Here is a 17,935-nt window from a genome sequence, read left to right on the forward strand (position 1 = left end):
AGGTTTTTTTATTTCAAATAAATGTTGATCTTCAGATCTCCATTAATCAAAGAATCCTGAAAAAAATGTCCTCAACTGTTTTAAATATTGATAATAATTATGAAAAAAATCTTTCTTGAAAATAAATGATTTCTGAAGGATCATGTGACACTGAAGACTGGAGAAATGATGCTGAAAATTTAGCTTTGAAATCATAGGAATAAATTACATTTTAAAATATATTTAAATAGAAAGCAGCTATTTTAAATAGTAAAAATATTTCACAATATTACTGCTTTTGCTGTATTTTAAATCAAATAAATGCAGGCTTGGTGAGCAGAAGAGAATTCTTTAAAAACATTTAAAATCTTACTGTTCAAAAACTTTTGACTGGTAGTGTATTTGCTTATTTTATTTCATTTATACAATTAAAATAATAAAAAAATAATTAAAATAAATAAACTGATTCTACTACATAACTAATACCTAAAATGAACTGCTGTCAAAACCAGACAGGAGCAGTATCTCCTCATCTGCCTGCAAAAATACTCAGATCTATAATACAGACGACCTCTACCTCATCTGTTTTTGATTAAATCCTCATGTGGGCATCTCCTTTTCACACAACGCTTCATAAATGCCTAGAAAACATGTCCGCACACGTGCTCGCACTGTGCCATGGATGCCCTGGTTTGTCAAAGAAAGTGAAACTTAACCCGTTTGAGAATAAACAATACAATACAAGCAGAATTAACACGATTTTCAATTAAATTGCATCTATAGGAACGGTAGACTATAGAAGAGGCCTTTCATGGGCAGTACTGAAGTGTGTTGTGACAGGTTGCTGAAGTGTCTACAATGTGAAGTGAGGTAATGAGGACTTTTACAGGACACAATGGGGTCAGACAACCACTCTGCCTAGCAACACCACAAAGAGAGACAGTCACAGACCGAGGACCGCCACGCTTCACGCTTAACAACCAGAAGTGTTGCAGCTCGATTCAGACAAAGGTTAACAGGTTACAGCTTTCTGCTGTGCACATCTCCAATATCATTTACCTTTTCTTAGGAAGGGATATAACTGCAGGAGGACTGGAAATATGGTTGTGCTATGCTATGGTTATTTATTTATTCTTTAAAAAGATGAAGACCAGAGTTGTGTTACAATTATAATACAGCACTGTTAAATGCTTGAATCTAAGGTGTGCAATTACTTTCGGGGAAATGCACAGCAAAAGTAGTTCCAGGCAGGTCTTGAAAGAAAGATTTTATCATGTCATGGGCTTTATCACATCAAAAATTTATATGGGTTTGAATGGAAACTTCTCTTTAAATGGCTTCCAAAATGCTTTCAAAATAGCAGATCTTTTATGCTTCTACAAAGGCATTTGATCTTGGAAGCAAAATGATATTTGCACTGAGTGTGTTAGAACAAACGGGTGTAATTTTTGAGAGGAACACAGGAAGTTCTCAGTAATCAAGTGAAATGAATCTTTGTCACTCAGCCTTTAAGAAATAAGCCCTTGTGGCTGTATTCCTCAAACAAATCAGAGAAAGAAAAGCATTCATAGATTGCAAGATTTTTAATGTGTTTTAAAGAAGTCTCTTTTGCTCACCAAACCTGCATTTATTTGATCCAAAACACTGGAAAAGCAGTAATATCGTGAAATATTTTTATTATTTAAAATAACTGCTTCCTATTTGAATATATTTTAAAATGTAATTTATTTCTGTGATCAAAGCTACATTTTCAGCATCATTACTCCAGTTTTCAGTGTCATATGATCCTTCAGAATTATTCTAATATGCTGATTTGCTGTTTAAGAAACATTTGTATTATTATTATCAATATTTAAAACAGCTTTTTGTCAGGATTTTTTGATGAATAGAAATATCTAAAGATCAGTATTTATCTGAAATAAAACACTTTTGTAACATTAAACACTAACATTATATGAGTCAGTATAATTGTTTTGGGAAATAAATTATAGAAATTAATACTTTAATTTAGCAAGGATCAAAAGATGATAAAGACATTTATAATGTTACAAAAGATTTCAGATAAATGCGGTTCTTCTGAATGTCCTATTCATCAAAGAAACCTGAAACAATTTTGCTGAGCTTTTCAACATAATAATAATAATAATAATAATAATAATAATAATAATAATAATAATAAATGTTTTTTGAGCAGCAAATCAAAATGTTAGATTGACTTCTGAAGGATCATGTGACTGGATTAATGATGCTAAAAAACAGCTTTGAAATCACATTTAAAAATATATTCAAATAGAAAATAGTTATATTTATTAAAAAGTAAAAATATTTCATAATGTACTTTGAATGAAATAAATGCAGGCTTGGTGAGCAGAAGAGACTACTTTAAAAAACATTAATAATCTTACAAAAATTTTGACTGGTAGTGTATTTTCTTTCTTTTTTAAAAATATATTTAAGCAATGATATTGCTTTTATAAAATATGGTTTTAATAAACAAGACGTTAACACTGAGCAACTTAAGCCTTTAAAATTTCATATTAAGAAGTGCACTTGAATGCAAAATTGTAGACTTCAAAAGGGACTTCAAAAAACAAAAATCTGTAATAAGTAAAAAGTATACTTCCTTTTCACCAAATACAATAGATATTACTTTTACAGTGTAAATATTTGCCAAAGCAGAATTAAAGAAGTAGAATCCATATTTTTTAACTAATAAGTTGGCTGAATGATTAAATGACTACCTCACGAATCATTGATTTTTTTCCTGAATGAATCAATATTCTGAAGGAATTGGTTTAGTTAATGACACATAAATCTGTTGTATTAAAACAACTATACTTTTCTGCTCAGTAAAGCAAAATGACTAACTAGATAAACTGCTTAAATTATCCTTTTGCTTAAAGGGATAGTTCACCCAAAAATGAAAATTACCCCATGATTTACTTACCCTCAAGCCATCCTAGGTGCATATGACTTTCTTCTTTCAGACGAATACAACTGGAGTTTAGTCCAATGAAGTGTATCCAATAAAGTCCAATAAAGTGCATCCATCCATCATGAAACGTACTGGGAGTTAATAAAGGCTTTCTGAAGTGAATTGATGTGTTTGTGTAAGAAAAATGTCCATATTTAAAACTTCATAGCTTCTATAAAGCTATATGCTTCTGCTAACTGTCGAACGTGCGTTTATGAGAGAGTGGCGATCCAGAGGATGACGTAGGATGTAGGCACAGTGTAAGCTCCGGTGAAGTGACGAACACAGAAGTAAAAGTTATTAAAAGTGCAAAACAAGGATTTTTAAAAGAAAATTGTGGAGGATTTCTATAAAACCCAAGAGGTGACTGATTTTCCTTTACTGTAAACAAAACTTGGTTCTTATAAGACTAGCATATTCTTACCGGAGCTTACGCTACACACACGCATGACAGTGACAGATTACGGTTTATAAAGTTGTATATATGGATATTTTTTCCTACATAAGCTCATCAATTCAGAAGGCCTTTATTACCCCCCGGAGGCACGTGGAGCACTTTTTATGATGGATGGATGCACTTTATTGGACTTCAAAATCTCAACACCCATTCAACACCCTTAAAGGTCCACTGAAGTGCCTTGAAACACGCAGCGTTATGTTATGTGGTGACGTACTTTTAACTGAAACAAAAACATATCGCCCAGCCCCGCCCACTAATTTTGAATAGCCAATAGCGTTCCATTAATATCTGCTCGGGCAAGAGCCGTTGAGCTCGGTAAAGCCGCATTTGTAAGCTTATGACAGCCACAGACTAATAAATTACCCCACAGATTCAATATGAAACTTGCTAAAACGAAATAGTGATCATAATCATGCTGAGGCTGTGTAATTTAATACATGTCGTCCGCACATGATCTGCTCCGGGTTAATGCGTCTCTGTGTAGGGGGCGGGACATTACGGACTCGAGAGAGCATTTGATTGGACAGAACGTTTGATGAGAAACTGAAGTGCACGGTGATATCATCCAAATCCTTGATTCATATTGGCGGAAGTGACGAGACTGTAAGTTTTGAATGCCCATATCTTGTCAAAGCGAATTTTGTCTTTGTTTTGCAGCATACTAGCTTATAGATAACCTTAAGGCTAATATATTCATACTAAAAGCCAAAAAACTTTAATTTTGATTTCAGGGGGACTTTAAACTTACAAAGTTGTGAAGAAAGGTCATAATTTATTGAAGTAATTCAATGTTGCTCTCAGTCTAGACAGAATCTATACTGGAAATATCCCCCTGATATGCAGAGCTGGGTGTGTGATCACAGCAGGGGCGAGTCGAGGTGTGTGTGTTTGTTTGTGTTGAAGAGGGTCTATGCACATGTGAAGAGTCCACGTGAACTAGATTCCAGTCAGTTCAAAGCACGTGAGGGGCCAAATCAAATCAAACCCGAGGATGACTGACTCACTCACCAGCCTGTAATAAGAAAGATTGTGCAGCGCTCTCTCCCTGACTGAGCCAAAGGACCGCAGGACAATGCTGACTCCCTCCTCAGCCAGGTTGAAGCTGGTTTGATGGGTTTTCGTTACATTAGCCACCACAGACCTATAGACCTTCAGTAACTGCTGCCCTAATCCACTGACCAGCCTCGGTAGCCCATTATCCTGCAAGAGAAAATATATGTGTATGTGCACAAGTATCTTAAAAGATTAGCTCACTTCAAGAATTTAGTCAAAAAGAAATGTTTTTGAGAGAAAAAAAACATTCCAGGATTTTTCTCCATGTAGTGGACTTCAATGGGGATCAACAGGTTGAAGGTCCAAACTGCAGTTTCAGTGCAGCTTCAAAATGCTCCACACAATCCCATCCAAGCAATAAGGGTCTTATCTAGTAAAACGATTGGCCATTTTAAAAAAAAAATACAAATGTATATACTTTTTAACCACAAATGCTTTTTCTCAGGTAAGACCCTTATTCCTTTGCTGGGATGGTGTAGTGCCCTTTGAACCTGCACTGAAACTGCAGTTTGGACCTTCAACCTGTTGGCTCCCATTAAAGTTCACTATATGGAGAAAAATCCTGGAATGTTTTCCTCAAAACCCTACTATTTATTTTTGACCGAAGAAAGAAAGACATGAACATATTGGATGATATGGTGGTGAGTAAATTATCAGGAAATTTTTATTCTGAAAGTGAACTAATCATTCAGTATGAGTGTGTTGGGAAGATTAAGGAAACAGACAATCCAACATTTTTCTTATGCCAATTTGGAGGACTGTTAGTGAACTATACAAAGGCTTGCCAGGTCTTCTAGAATCAAGTGTTGCATAATATTCCTTATATCTTCTTGCCTATCATTATACAGTCAATTCTGTAAAATCTCACGGACAAAAAAGGTCTATTGTCTATTGTCAATAGTGTAGTGAAGCAGTTTGAACACAAGTTTTGCTTTGCAGTGTGTAAATTACTGGACATAAATAGAGTTTTCAAGTTATTTTTTAAAGAACTGAAGTGAAACTAAAAAGGCTAAAGGTTTAAGTGTATATATTGTCATGATCGGGGCTGTGGGTCTCCCCTCAGCCTCCTGAGGTCGCTGTTCACACTGCACTTCTGATAGCGTTCACCTGTCCTTGTCGTTAACACTGATTCACTCACATCTGTTCACTATTATCCGGTCTTTAAATACTCTCACCTTTCTCTCCTGCTTCATGTCTGCATTGTCTTTTGTCTTGTATGTACTGTTCTATTCTTGATCCTGGCCTTAGACTTTGTTCCCTGTTTTGTTCAGTTTATGCTTAAGTTTATGTTCAGTTGTGCCATGTTGGCCTTTTGTTTGTTTGTTTATTGTTTTATTATTAAATACTACTCACCCTGCATTTGGACCCAGACCTCCTTTCTCTCACGTGACATATATGTGGTAATTATTTATAATGGTCTTAATTTACAATTTATAGCAGATTTAGTGATGCTGAAAAATGTCACTAACCTCGAGCTGCTCATGCTCATTATTGGCCATCATTAAATTTCCTATGGTTTTCACTGTCCTCATGGTATATTCAACCTTCAAAAAGAACCACAAGAACATCAGGTTTTACACCACAGGCATTAGTTATATTTTGTTTTTAATTTAGTTTTTTTTTAGTTAGTACGACTTTTTTTTAAGAAGGACACATTCAATTGAATTTAATTCAATTTAATATATTATTTAAAATAAATGCTGTTCTTTTGAGCTCTATCCATCATAAAACTTTAAAAATGTATCACAGTTTCCACAAAAATAGTAAGCAGCACACACACACACACACACACACACACACACACACACACACACACACATACATACAGATTTAAATTATACATTTTTCAAATGGCACTGACTGTATATGACACAAATGTTTCAGGAGTTAAGGACACAGAATAGGGCACATGTTTATTCTATAACTGTTTTTTTCTATTTGAGTTTATGTTAATTTGAGTTTAAGATTGCCTGTTTTTTTCTATGGCATTGATAGACACCAGCTTGTCACAGCTGTCTTACAGTTTTTTCCAATTGCTAACACACTAAAATGACATGCACAGCACAATTATTTAAACTGACACACAGAGAGCAAAACTTCTTCTCAAGTCTCCAAAATTCTAAACAAATTTTCTGCTTTACACACATTTTGCAATTCAAAATGACACTTTTTAAATGCACTGAAAACAGTTCTCTGCATAAGACACAACAATCTGACATAAAGTCACATGCTTGCCATTTCAAAACCCTGCTATTCAAAATGACACTGCATGAGCTAATTGGCCAATTACATGTGCCACCTATCCAAACACCTCAATGGTTAATTGTGAACACTTCAATCAGGATGTAAGCACTGTAAAAAGACCACAGCTGAGAACTTTTTTTTTTTTAAACTGTAATTTTATTTTTCAGTTTACTGTTTTTTTGTAAGAATATTTGGTAACACTTTCTATGAAGCCCCTATTTATAACACATTATAAGGGTATTTCTAAGGCATTATAATAAATGCATAATGCATTATAAGAAACCTTATAATATGTTATACTATCTCATGAATAATCATAATAACAATTATAATACTTGAGTATTTGAGGTTATAACTTTTAAGATTATGATCATTTATAACACACAATGAACGGCATATTAAATCTTTTTAATTTATAATGGACTATATCATATTACATTTATTTTTTTACATTATATTACGCTTTATTTTGATGGTCCCCTAAGTCTATTGACTATAAGCTTAAACTTTCTAACTACATGCCAACTAACACTCCTTAGAGTATTAGTAGGCTTAGGTTATGGTTGGGCTAGGTAGAATGTTCATGTACTTGCAAAGTTACTTATAATATAACATAATAGTTTGTCTTTTGGGGAAACATCGAAATTTAGTGTTAGCATATATTTAGCATAATAACAATTACTGCTAGCTGACATGCAGTTGCAGAGTTACTTATCAAAAGCTGTCTGAAGGGTACCATCAAAATCATCAAACTGTTCATATTACACATTTATCTAAACTGATACCTGATCTTAGGGTTCTTTGGGAAATATTATAATTACTTATAAGTGGTCTTTGTATGCTTTAAGTAAAGTGACATGAGAAACATGGCAAGATATGAGACTTATAATATGTTATAACTATGTGGAGGTAATCATTCTCTTAAAAGCTATAATCACAAAAAAGTACAAATTATAATACATTAAAACTGTTCTTATGAATACTCATGAGATGATATAACATAATATAAGGTTTTTTATAATTCATTATGCATTCATTATAATGTCTTAAGAATACCCTTATAATGTATTATAAATAAGGGCTTCATAGAAAGTGTTACCGAATATTTTTGTTCAGTCCCATGTAAATATATCTGCTGTGCATATGTTGCACTGACTTGTTTACTGTAGTGAAAAAAAATAAAATAAAAAAATGTTGCAACAGGATGTGTGTGTATCTGCATATTTCTGTGCATGTGAACAATCTGGTACATATTTTAGTATTATGGCAAAGCATACTAAAGATGGGGGTGCTTTTCATTATGCCCAAGAGTGTGTAGTTGGTTAGGCAAAAATCTGGTAATATGAATGAAGTGTGTGCCATTTCATGCAAAAGTTTGATTTTGATAATGCTATGTGTAGTTTCGGTTGCAGTGCTTCATTTTACAGGATATATGAGGTATTTTGCAGTTTGGGTGTGTGGTTTTGTGAATTGTGTTAAGTATTTTGATAAAACCAGACCAGTTTGAAAAATTGTGTGTTAGCAATTGGAAAAAACTGTAATTTTAAATCAGTATTTAACCTCAAAATGATTGTCACGTATCTGGTCTATCCTGTCATCATGAACTCTTGCACCACACATCATGGACTTCATTCCCCACAAGCCACTGCACTAATCACTGCATTCACCTGCTCTCACTTTACTGATTACTGCTCACAGCTGCACCTCATCACACTGACTGCATTTAAGCTTCACACACACACAGCCACTCTGCGAAGTCTTAAGGTGCGTTCCATTCGACCGTAAGTGGACTGCGAAGTGGACTTCACAGGGTATTCCGCCATCTTAAGTGAGATTCCAAACCGAAGGGAGCGAACATGTTCAGTTCGAAGGGCACTGCGAACGGCATAGGGAATAAGGGAACATCGCTACTTCACTTCACAGGAAGTGGACGGGGAAAACTACCCAACTGTCATTGCGCACCGCGTCACCAGTTCGAAGTAATGATGGAGCAGAGCCGTTGGAGTTTTTTTAAAGGCTCTGAAATGGAGCGGTTGCAATAAATGTTGTTATTATTATACAAATTAGAATGTTTATGAATGGTTATGGCGATTCATGTTACATTTGCATATTGTATTTTATGAATGAAAGTAAAACTGGCGAGGTGAAGATCTGTCTTGTTTTATTTAATGTTACCACAGGATAGTTAAATATAGGCTGTGTGTGGGGGAAAAAAGTGCGTGAGATAAGACCACAAAAATCTGTTAATCTGTTAACGGTCTAAACATATACATTTGGACTATATTTTTTTTTTAGATACATACGTTTATATGTATTTTATATGTATTTAAATTTGAAATTAAAACAAATTACAATATTTATTTATGTTAAATCATAATCTGCATGACCCTGCCGTTGATTTGCTTTGATGACGTTCCAGGGCATTCCAAATGAGCGATTATTGTCAGCGAAGTCCACTTCAACAGATATACCGTGCTAAGGGAGTAGGGAGCAGTGAACACTGCATAGGGACCCTGTCGATCGGAACGCACCTTTATTGTTCCTTCTGGTCATTATTTCCGAGCGTTTATTCCCGTGTTTGATTTCCTGTGTTTTTGATTCCCGGACTCCTTCCCGTGTTTTGATTCTCGCTGCCAGCCCCGACCTTTCTGCCTGTTTTGACCACGATTTCTGCCTGCCCCTTTGTGTTTGTTTGTTTGGAATAAATGCTGCGAATGGATCCGCACGTCTCAGTCTGACCCTTCCTTGTGACAATGATCTCACTAAAACAAAAAACGGTGCTAAAGTCAGATTTTGTGGTGCCTGTTCTTTAAATTTTTAAGTTTTATCTTAATTCATGATGAAGGGTTTTGAAAGCCTGAAATTAATCAGTGTCTGGTCTGGTTTACATATTTGAAAATATTTAACAGTTGAAAACATTAATTAGAAATTTAGAAAACTAATCAAAATGTAATCAAATGTAATAAGTTACATTACTTTAACAAAGTAATTAAAATAGTTACAAAATAAAATTAGCATTAGTGCGCAATTCCATAAAAGCGCAGATGGGAGGGGAAAATTCTGCGTGTGATTTTCTGATAATGCACACATTACAGAACACAGACACATACAGATTTTTTTTTCTATAATGACCAACACAAATTACCGCCTGCTTTTTTTGGCTGTTAAATAATGCCGCAAATACTGAAAGGGAAACTTTTGTAAATGCATATTCAATAAGGTCAGACGAAAAAATAACTGTATCCACGCCTTTTCAGCACTAATTCTTCACTGAACGTCTTCAGTAAATCCTGACAGTACTATTTTAACTCCAAAAAAAAAAACGGTTTGTGCTGGTGCAAGCTGTTAGTAAATCTGGCCCTAAAATAGTGATCCTAATCATGCAGAGGCTTTGTAGTTTAATACATACCAACTCACGCATATGATCTGCTCTGTGCTCTCGCGTCTCTGGACCGGAGCCAAAGTCCTGAGTACACTGTGCGCGCTTCAGCGGTGTGCATGACACAATACAAAACCAGACCACATTTGCCCCAATGGAAAGCAAATCAACACTGTCTGAATCATTCCCTATCACCTACATTGTGCACTATGCGATTTACCATACAGAAAACACTAACACTGTGAACAAGTGACCGATCTCAGCCACAGCTTCAACATCTGTTTATAGTGTTGGGGGCGGGACGCTACGGACTCTAGAGAGCATTTGATTGGACAGAATGTTTGATGAGAAGCTGAAGTGCAGCATGATGTCATCAAAATCATTGAGTCTGTCATGAGTCTGGGCTGCGGGTTTTCCCCGTCGCCGCTAGGGGTCGCTGTCTCCCTTCCTCCTGCACCCCACTCCTCTAATTGGACACACCTGAACTCATTTACACTCACAGCTGTTTCCCATCACTCAGGTCTTTATAGTCTCCTCTCTTTCACCACGCGGTGTGGTTGCATTGTGCTTTCTGGGTTCTGGTTCCTCTTCAGTCTGTCCTGCTCTTAAAGTCTTGTGTGCCGTGTTGGCCTTTTTGTTTGTTTATTTTGTTATATATTCATTAAATAATTCTCTACTGCATTTGGACCCAGACCTCCTTTGTATAACGTGACAGAATGCAGACATCGCAGATGGGTCCAGCGGGGAAGATTTTTTTCGGGGAGGCGGCGTCCCCCCGTTTGGCAGCGGCGTGCGCTCGCTTGGGGGCGGCGACCACCCACTCTGTTCCTGAGACAGCGGGGATGTCTTTTGAGGAGGCGTCGGCTGCTCGCTTCGAGTTCCTCTACACCTGTCTGGCGCGGATGGACGCCTATAGTGCCGAGGCTGCGCGGAGGTGCCCCTGCTTTGCGGCGGGGGCGGAGACGCTCTTCCGTGGGAAGGCGGCGGCGTCCGCTATCTCGGTCCCCGAAGCGGCGGCGACCGCTATCTCTGTTCCTGACGCGGAGATGACCGCGCTGTCTGTTCCTGATGCGGAGATGACCGCGCTCTCAGTTCCTGACGCGGAGATGACCGCGCTCTCAGTTCCTGACGCGGAGATGACCGCGCTCTATGTTCCTGACGCGGAGATGACCGCGCTCTATGTTCCTGACGCGGAGATGACCGCGCTGTCTGTTCCTGATGCGGAGATGACCGCGCTCTCTGTTCCTGACGCGGAGATGACCGCTCACTCTGTGCCTGACGCGGTGGTGACCGCTCTCGCTGTTCCTGATGCGGCGGTGACCGCTCTCGCTGTTCCTGATGCGGCGGTGACTGCTCTCGCTGTTCCTGGTGCGGCGGTGACCGCTCTCGCTGTTCCTGATGCGGCGGTGACTGCTCTCGCTGTTCCTGATGCGGCGGTGACCGCTCTTGCTGTTCCTGATGCGGCGGTGACCGCTCACTCTGTGCCTGACGCGGTGGTGACCGCTCTCGCTGTTCCTGATGCGGCGCTGACCGCTCTCGCTGTTCCTGATGCGGCGGTGACCGCTCTCACTGTTCCGGACGCGGCGGTGACCGCTCTCTCTGTTCCTGACGAGGCGGTGACCGCGTTCTCTGTTCCGGACGCGGCGGTGACCGCGCTCTCTGTTCCGGACGCGGCGGTGACCGCGCTCTCTGTTCCGGACGCGGCGGTGACCGCTCTCTCTGTTCCTGACGAGGCGGTGACCGCGTTCTCTGTTCCGGACGCGGCGGTGACCGCGTTCTCTGTTCCTGACGAGGCGGTGACCGCGTTCTCTGTTCCTGACGAGGCGGTGACCGCGTTCTCTGTTCCTGACGAGGCGGTGACCGCTCTCACTGTTCCGGACGCGGCGGTGACCGCTCTCTCTGTTCCTGACGAGGCGGTGACCGCGTTCTCTGTTCCGGACGCGGCGGTGACCGCGCTCTCTGTTCCGGACGCGGCGGTGACCGCGCTCTCTGTTCCGGACGCGGCGGTGACTGCTCTCTCTGTTCTTGACGAGGCGGTGACCGCGTTCTCTGTTCCGGACGCGGCGGTGACCGCGCTCTCTGTTCCGGACGCGGCGGTGACCGCTCTCTCTGTTCCTGACGCGGCGGACGCGGCGGTGACCGCTCTCTCTGTTCCTGACGCGGCGGACGCGGCGGTGACCGCTCTCTCTGTTCCTGACGCGGCGGTGACCGCGCTCTCTGTTCCGGACGCGGCGGTGACCGCGCTCTCTGTTCCTGACGCGGCGGTGACCGCTGACGTTCCTCTAGCGGTGAGGCCAGCTCACGTTCCTCTGGTGGCGAGACCAGCTCACGTTCCACTGGCTGCGGTGCCCGCGGACGTTCCACTGGCGGCGAGGCCAGCTCGCGTTCCACTGGCGGCGAGGCCAGCTCGCGTTCCACTGGCGGCGAGGCCAGCTCACGTTCCACTGGCGGCGAGGCCAGCTCACGTTCCTCTGGCGCCGGTGTCCGCTCACGTTCCTCCGCTGCACGGGCCTGGCCCGCCATCCCTCCCCCTGTTTCACCATTCCTCCGCTACACCTCCCTCCACACACTTGACTCATGGAACGTCTGGAAGCCATTCCGTAGAGGAGGGGTACTGTCATGAGTCTGGGCTGCGGGTTTTCCCCGTCGCCGCTAGGGGTCGCTGTCTCCCTTCCTCCTGCACCCCACTCCTCTAATTGGACACACCTGAACTCATTTACACTCACAGCTGTTTCCCATCACTCAGGTCTTTATAGTCTCCTCTCTTTCACCACGCGGTGTGGTTGCATTGTGCTTTCTGGGTTCTGGTTCCTCTTCAGTCTGTCCTGCTCTTAAAGTCTTGTGTGCCGTGTTGGCCTTTTTGTTTGTTTATTTTGTTATATATTCATTAAATAATTCTCTACTGCATTTGGACCCAGACCTCCTTTGTATAACGTGACAGAGTCATATTGGCGAAAGTGAGAGACTGTAAGTTTTAAATGCTCATATCTTCTAAACGTGAATTTTGTCATTGTTTTGTTGCACACTAGCTTATAGATAACTTTAAAGCTAACATATTCATTCTATAAGCCAAAAAACGTAAATTTTGATTTCATGGGGACTTTAGAGGGATGGTTCGGAGTAGATTTGACTTCATTGCTATGCACTCCGAAGCCCATGTAAATACCCCATCCAACGTTTTTTTTTACCTTAGTCAAACATTGAGGGAGATATCAGAGTTTTTCGAATGGCTTGCTACTGCCCTACATGGTACATGTGATGTATCTCGTAAATTGCACCACTAAACGTGCACGTAATCTTACCAAACTTCTACAGTAGTGTAAATAGGATATGTACTCACAAAACGCTGCATCGGAAAATTTGTAAGTCCACCATGAGTGTTTTAAAAACTAGTTTTACCCGATCCCTTCTACTCTCACAAAACTACAAATGGTGACACGTCGACGTCACTTCCCTGCTTTGGGAAAAGCACGTAAAAGTCCACCTTCTACGTCTGTGTGCATGTCAACGTATTAGCTTGAACTTTTACCAAACTTTTACGTTTGGTAAGATTACGTGCACGTTTAGTGGTGCAATTTACGAGATACATCACATGTACCATGTAGGGCAGTAGCGAGCCATTCGAAAAACTCTGATATCTCTCTCAATGTTTGACTATGGTAAAAAAAAACTTTGCATGAGTATTTACATGGGCTTCGAAGTGCATAGCAATGAAGTCAAATCTACTCCGAACCATCCCTTTAAGGCCCAGAAAGGTACTAAGGACATTGTAAAACAGGCCACTATTACAGTTTTTCTCAATTGCTAAAACACTATAACCAGTCTTTTGAACTAAAATTTCAAAACTATAATGCCATTTTTGAAAAAGCACACCCATTTCCTTAAACTATAAACACTATTCCCTGCTTTGACACATGAGTTATATTTGGTGAACTGTTACTTCAAAACTCTACACACAAATCCCTACATTTCTCAGTGCTTACACCATGAGGTCATTTAGAAAGCACAAGCATTCAATATTGTTCACTCAAGTCTGCGAAGTTTGAGCTCAATTAGCACACAATTACCCAACTGGAAACACTAGGAGTCAAAATTTAGCACACACCAATCAGAACCTTCGATGGAGATAAAAGGATAAACGTTTTTCTCAGTCACTTTGGTGCATTTCTCAGATCAGAAATGAAATATACATTTGTCTGCAGTTTCCTACATTATCAGTTGCTATTGTCATGTTGCTCAAAATGTATTATATACTGTAGTTCTCTGTGCAATAGTCTTACCCCTCAAAACATCAAGTCATTAGCTCATCGTATAAATCATTACCTAAATGCAAAATTTTTGATCTAGTTGTCCTAAATTGTCAATCATATATTCTACACATTTCTATTAGACTTTTTGTAAATTTGCCATGAATTATTCAAGTGAATCTTGACTTTCACTAATGAAGATAATATAGATCAACCAATGATAAAGCAGTTCTCTGAAATAGATCAAAGGTACATCTCATGAACCTTCCATTGGAAAGCATATAGACAGAGGACAACACAGGAGTTACAAATTCTGACAGTGGACTTTCTTATTTTTATTTTCACCTTTGTGCCCATATTTCTTTTTTTTCTGTTTCACAATGACGTTGTGTGCTTTTATTTTATTTTTTTATTTTTTGTCAGACCACTAGTACAAGTGTAACTGTGAATCCTATCCAGTCTTTTTCAATCAATATCCCACATACAGTAATGTGTAATTTTGAAGAGGAAGAGTAGGAGGTGAAAGAGGAAGAGGAGGAGGAGAAGGAGGACGATGACGACAACAACATGGAAGAGACAGAGGAAGAGCAAGGGCAAGAAGACAAGCAGTCTCATATATTTTAGTTGATGAGTGCCAGGGTTGGATCAGGCTTGCAAGAGGATTTTACCCCTGCTGCCTGGCCAGGGCTAATTTAGCCTGTGATGCTGAAGAGGTTCTTTGGCCTGTCCCAGACCAAAGACAGGATGCTGGGCAGAATAATTATTTTGTTGTTTTTTGCTGTTTTGTACTGTACTCTACAGTGCATTAAATTAAGGAATAAAACACTTGCAAAGGAATAGATTTGTTGTGTTCATCATGTGAAAAGTTCTTTATTTGTATTGTTTTTGTAGTATTGTTTTGAATTTATCTCATCAGTGTGTAAAACTGTGTTGTAGTGTGTTTGTTTTTGAGGATTTGTGTGTCATGTCTGAAAGCAAAGTTTGGTTTTTCAGCAAGATTGAATTGTTTTGAGTGGAGAGCTTCATTTTGACCTCAATATAGGAAGTTTGGGGAAATGAGTTAGGAGTTGTGGATTTGTGTTTAGAGTTTCGCAAATAAGAGGCATAATTTCAAGAAATGTGTTTAAGCAATTGAGAAAAACTGTAATAAAGAGACAGACATAAAATGAAAAAATTGTTAAAAAAACAAATGGGCCTTGAACGTGGTTGTGTTGCTGTCTATGCAGAATCAGAAAGGTCTTACAGGTTTGGAACGACATGAGGGTGAATAATTAATAACTGAATTTTTACTTTTGGGTGAACCGTCCCTTTAACTTTTTTTCCGAAGCTCCCTCTTGTGTTTCCCTGGCTTGATCAGTCCTTACAACTGTGTTTATAATTGGCAGTTTGACAATGTTACTACAGCAGGAGAATGCATGTGTTGGGGCATGTGCTGAGTTGGGCTCTCTGTTTGGGTCTGCTGGCGTAGCACAGTGTGGAATCACAGTAATTTGCTGTACTAATTGAGCGAGAGGTATGCGTAACTGCGGTTTCCAAAATGAAGGAGATGTACAACCCAGATGGCCATTAATTTGTGGTGGCTCTGTGAAGAGTTGTACACAATTACATAACCTAACACTTCAATAAAGAACATGTGCGCAACACTGAAGCCACATTTTGCTCTTGGAAGGACAAACTAACACTTGAATACGGTTTGCTACTTACCAGTGGACTCACGCCAGGGATCTGTGTGACCAGTCCCTGACCTTGACGTTTGGAGCGTTGGAGCTGTGCAGCTGCCTTCTCAAACGCCCGTCTGCAGATGGTGCCGGCCAGCACTCCCAGCCTGCTGAAGCTGGGCTTTGGGCCAGAGGCTCCAACATCAGGCTCCTGCTCTCCCATACTCCCATCATCCTCTACAAAAAAAAAAAAAAAAAAAGTCCTTACATCTTATGTGAGGATATAAAAAGCAGAAGGGAGGAATTTTGACTGCTTTCATGCTTTCTTATAGTGGTCCAAACACTCATCTTATTCACTCAGTCTCTGTGACAACAAGATTAGTGGGAAAAGGGTCACAGAATGGTTAAAATGACTTTATCCAATGGAAATACAAAATAGTAGGAAGTAAATTGTGGAATTTAAAAACCTCAATGGAATGGACAGATAGGATAAGTTGAAAAGGCTATTAAAATTGAGTAATATATTTATTTACTATATACATATAGTAAATATATATATAAATAATTGTAATTCAATAAATGTAATTCATAAGATATAAACTCACAATTGCCAGTTATAAAAAAAAAAGTCGGAATTGCGAGATATAAACTATATAAACTGACTTTTTCCTCAGAAATGCATGATTTAAACTCACAATGTCGAGAAATTAAATCAAAATCGTGAGATAAAAACTCAAAAAGACTTTTTTCTCGCAATTCTGACACAATTCTGACTATTTCTAATTTTAAGGGGGGAAAAAGACTGATATGTTCTCAGAATTGTGGCTTTATATCTCACAATTCTGACTTCATTTCTCAGAATTGAGAGTTTGTCTTGCAATTCTGACTTTATTTATTTATTTTTTTAGAATTGAGATTATTTTTCAGAATTGAGTTTATGTCTTGCAATTCTGACTTTATTTCTCAGAATAGTGGAGTTATTTGTCAGAATTGAGTTTTATTAACGTTTTATTCATCAAAGAATCCTAAAAAGTATTACAGTTTCCAAAAAAAACTGTTTCCAAAATTGATAATAAAACAGCATATTAGAATGATTTCTAAAGGATCAAGTGACACTGAAGATTGAAGTAATGATGCTGAAAAGTCAGCTTTGCATCACATAATTAAATTACATTTTAAAGTATATTAAAATAGAAAACCACTATTTTAAATTGCAATAATATTTTCTGTATTTTAAATTAAATAAATGTAGCCTTAATGAGTCTTTAAAAAGCATTCAAATCTTACTTATGCAAAACTTTTGAATGGCAGTGTACCATTTCATATTTTTCTTTTATATTTTTTCCATTACATAAATTGGCTTGTGCATGCTTCACTGTGACACCATCCTTTATATGTGACAACTACTGTGACAACTATAGCACTGGTTTCCCACATAGTGGGAGGAAATGTATTCATTCAGGCTAGAAAATACAAAAACAAAAAGATGGCAGAAGTAAAGAAAGAGAGTTTCTTTCTTAGCACTATACCTTTAGGGCAGATATATAGAGGATCTAAATGCATAAGGGTTAAAAAGAGAAGTTCCTCAGGAAGCACTTCCTCTGGTTGTATAAACAGAACAAACAGCACCCAATGTAATAACGCCACACATGACCACTAAGCTCAGGGCTACAGAGGCATTCAGGCCCTCTCGCTCAATATCCAACATTAAATGCAATCAAATTCAATTTACAAAGGCAGACAAAACACACGCTAAACAGATTCTCTCCACTGAATGTACCATTAAACATGGCCACAGAAAGACAGAAGCATGAAAAAATGCTCTAACTGTATTGGGATAGAAATAACCAGCAGCGTGCTGCTTCTTTAGGGCCACGTGAGGAAGGAATTATCCCGTTCGACACACTTTCACACTCATGGATAAACAAAGGTTAAACCAAA

General features: G+C 39.0%; 1 protein-coding gene across 2 annotated transcripts in view; it reads right to left on the bottom strand.

Moving 5' to 3' along the window:
* The window catches only part of plin1 (perilipin 1), a 47,323-nt gene that overhangs the window by 13,411 nt on the left and 15,977 nt on the right, over positions 1-17,935 (bottom strand). For both annotated transcript variants that reach the window (XM_073850611.1, XM_073850610.1), the window contains 3 exons: positions 16,041-16,231; positions 5,936-6,010; positions 4,422-4,613 (listed from right to left, as the gene is read on the bottom strand). In XM_073850611.1, the coding sequence (XP_073706712.1) occupies positions 4,422-4,613; positions 5,936-6,010; positions 16,041-16,231 (458 nt within the window). The remainder of the gene's footprint in view (positions 1-4,421; positions 4,614-5,935; positions 6,011-16,040; positions 16,232-17,935) is intronic.

The sequence above is a fragment of the Garra rufa genome, chromosome 11 (assembly GCF_049309525.1).
Source record: "Garra rufa chromosome 11, GarRuf1.0, whole genome shotgun sequence".
Taxonomy (NCBI): Eukaryota; Metazoa; Chordata; class Actinopteri; order Cypriniformes; family Cyprinidae; genus Garra; species Garra rufa.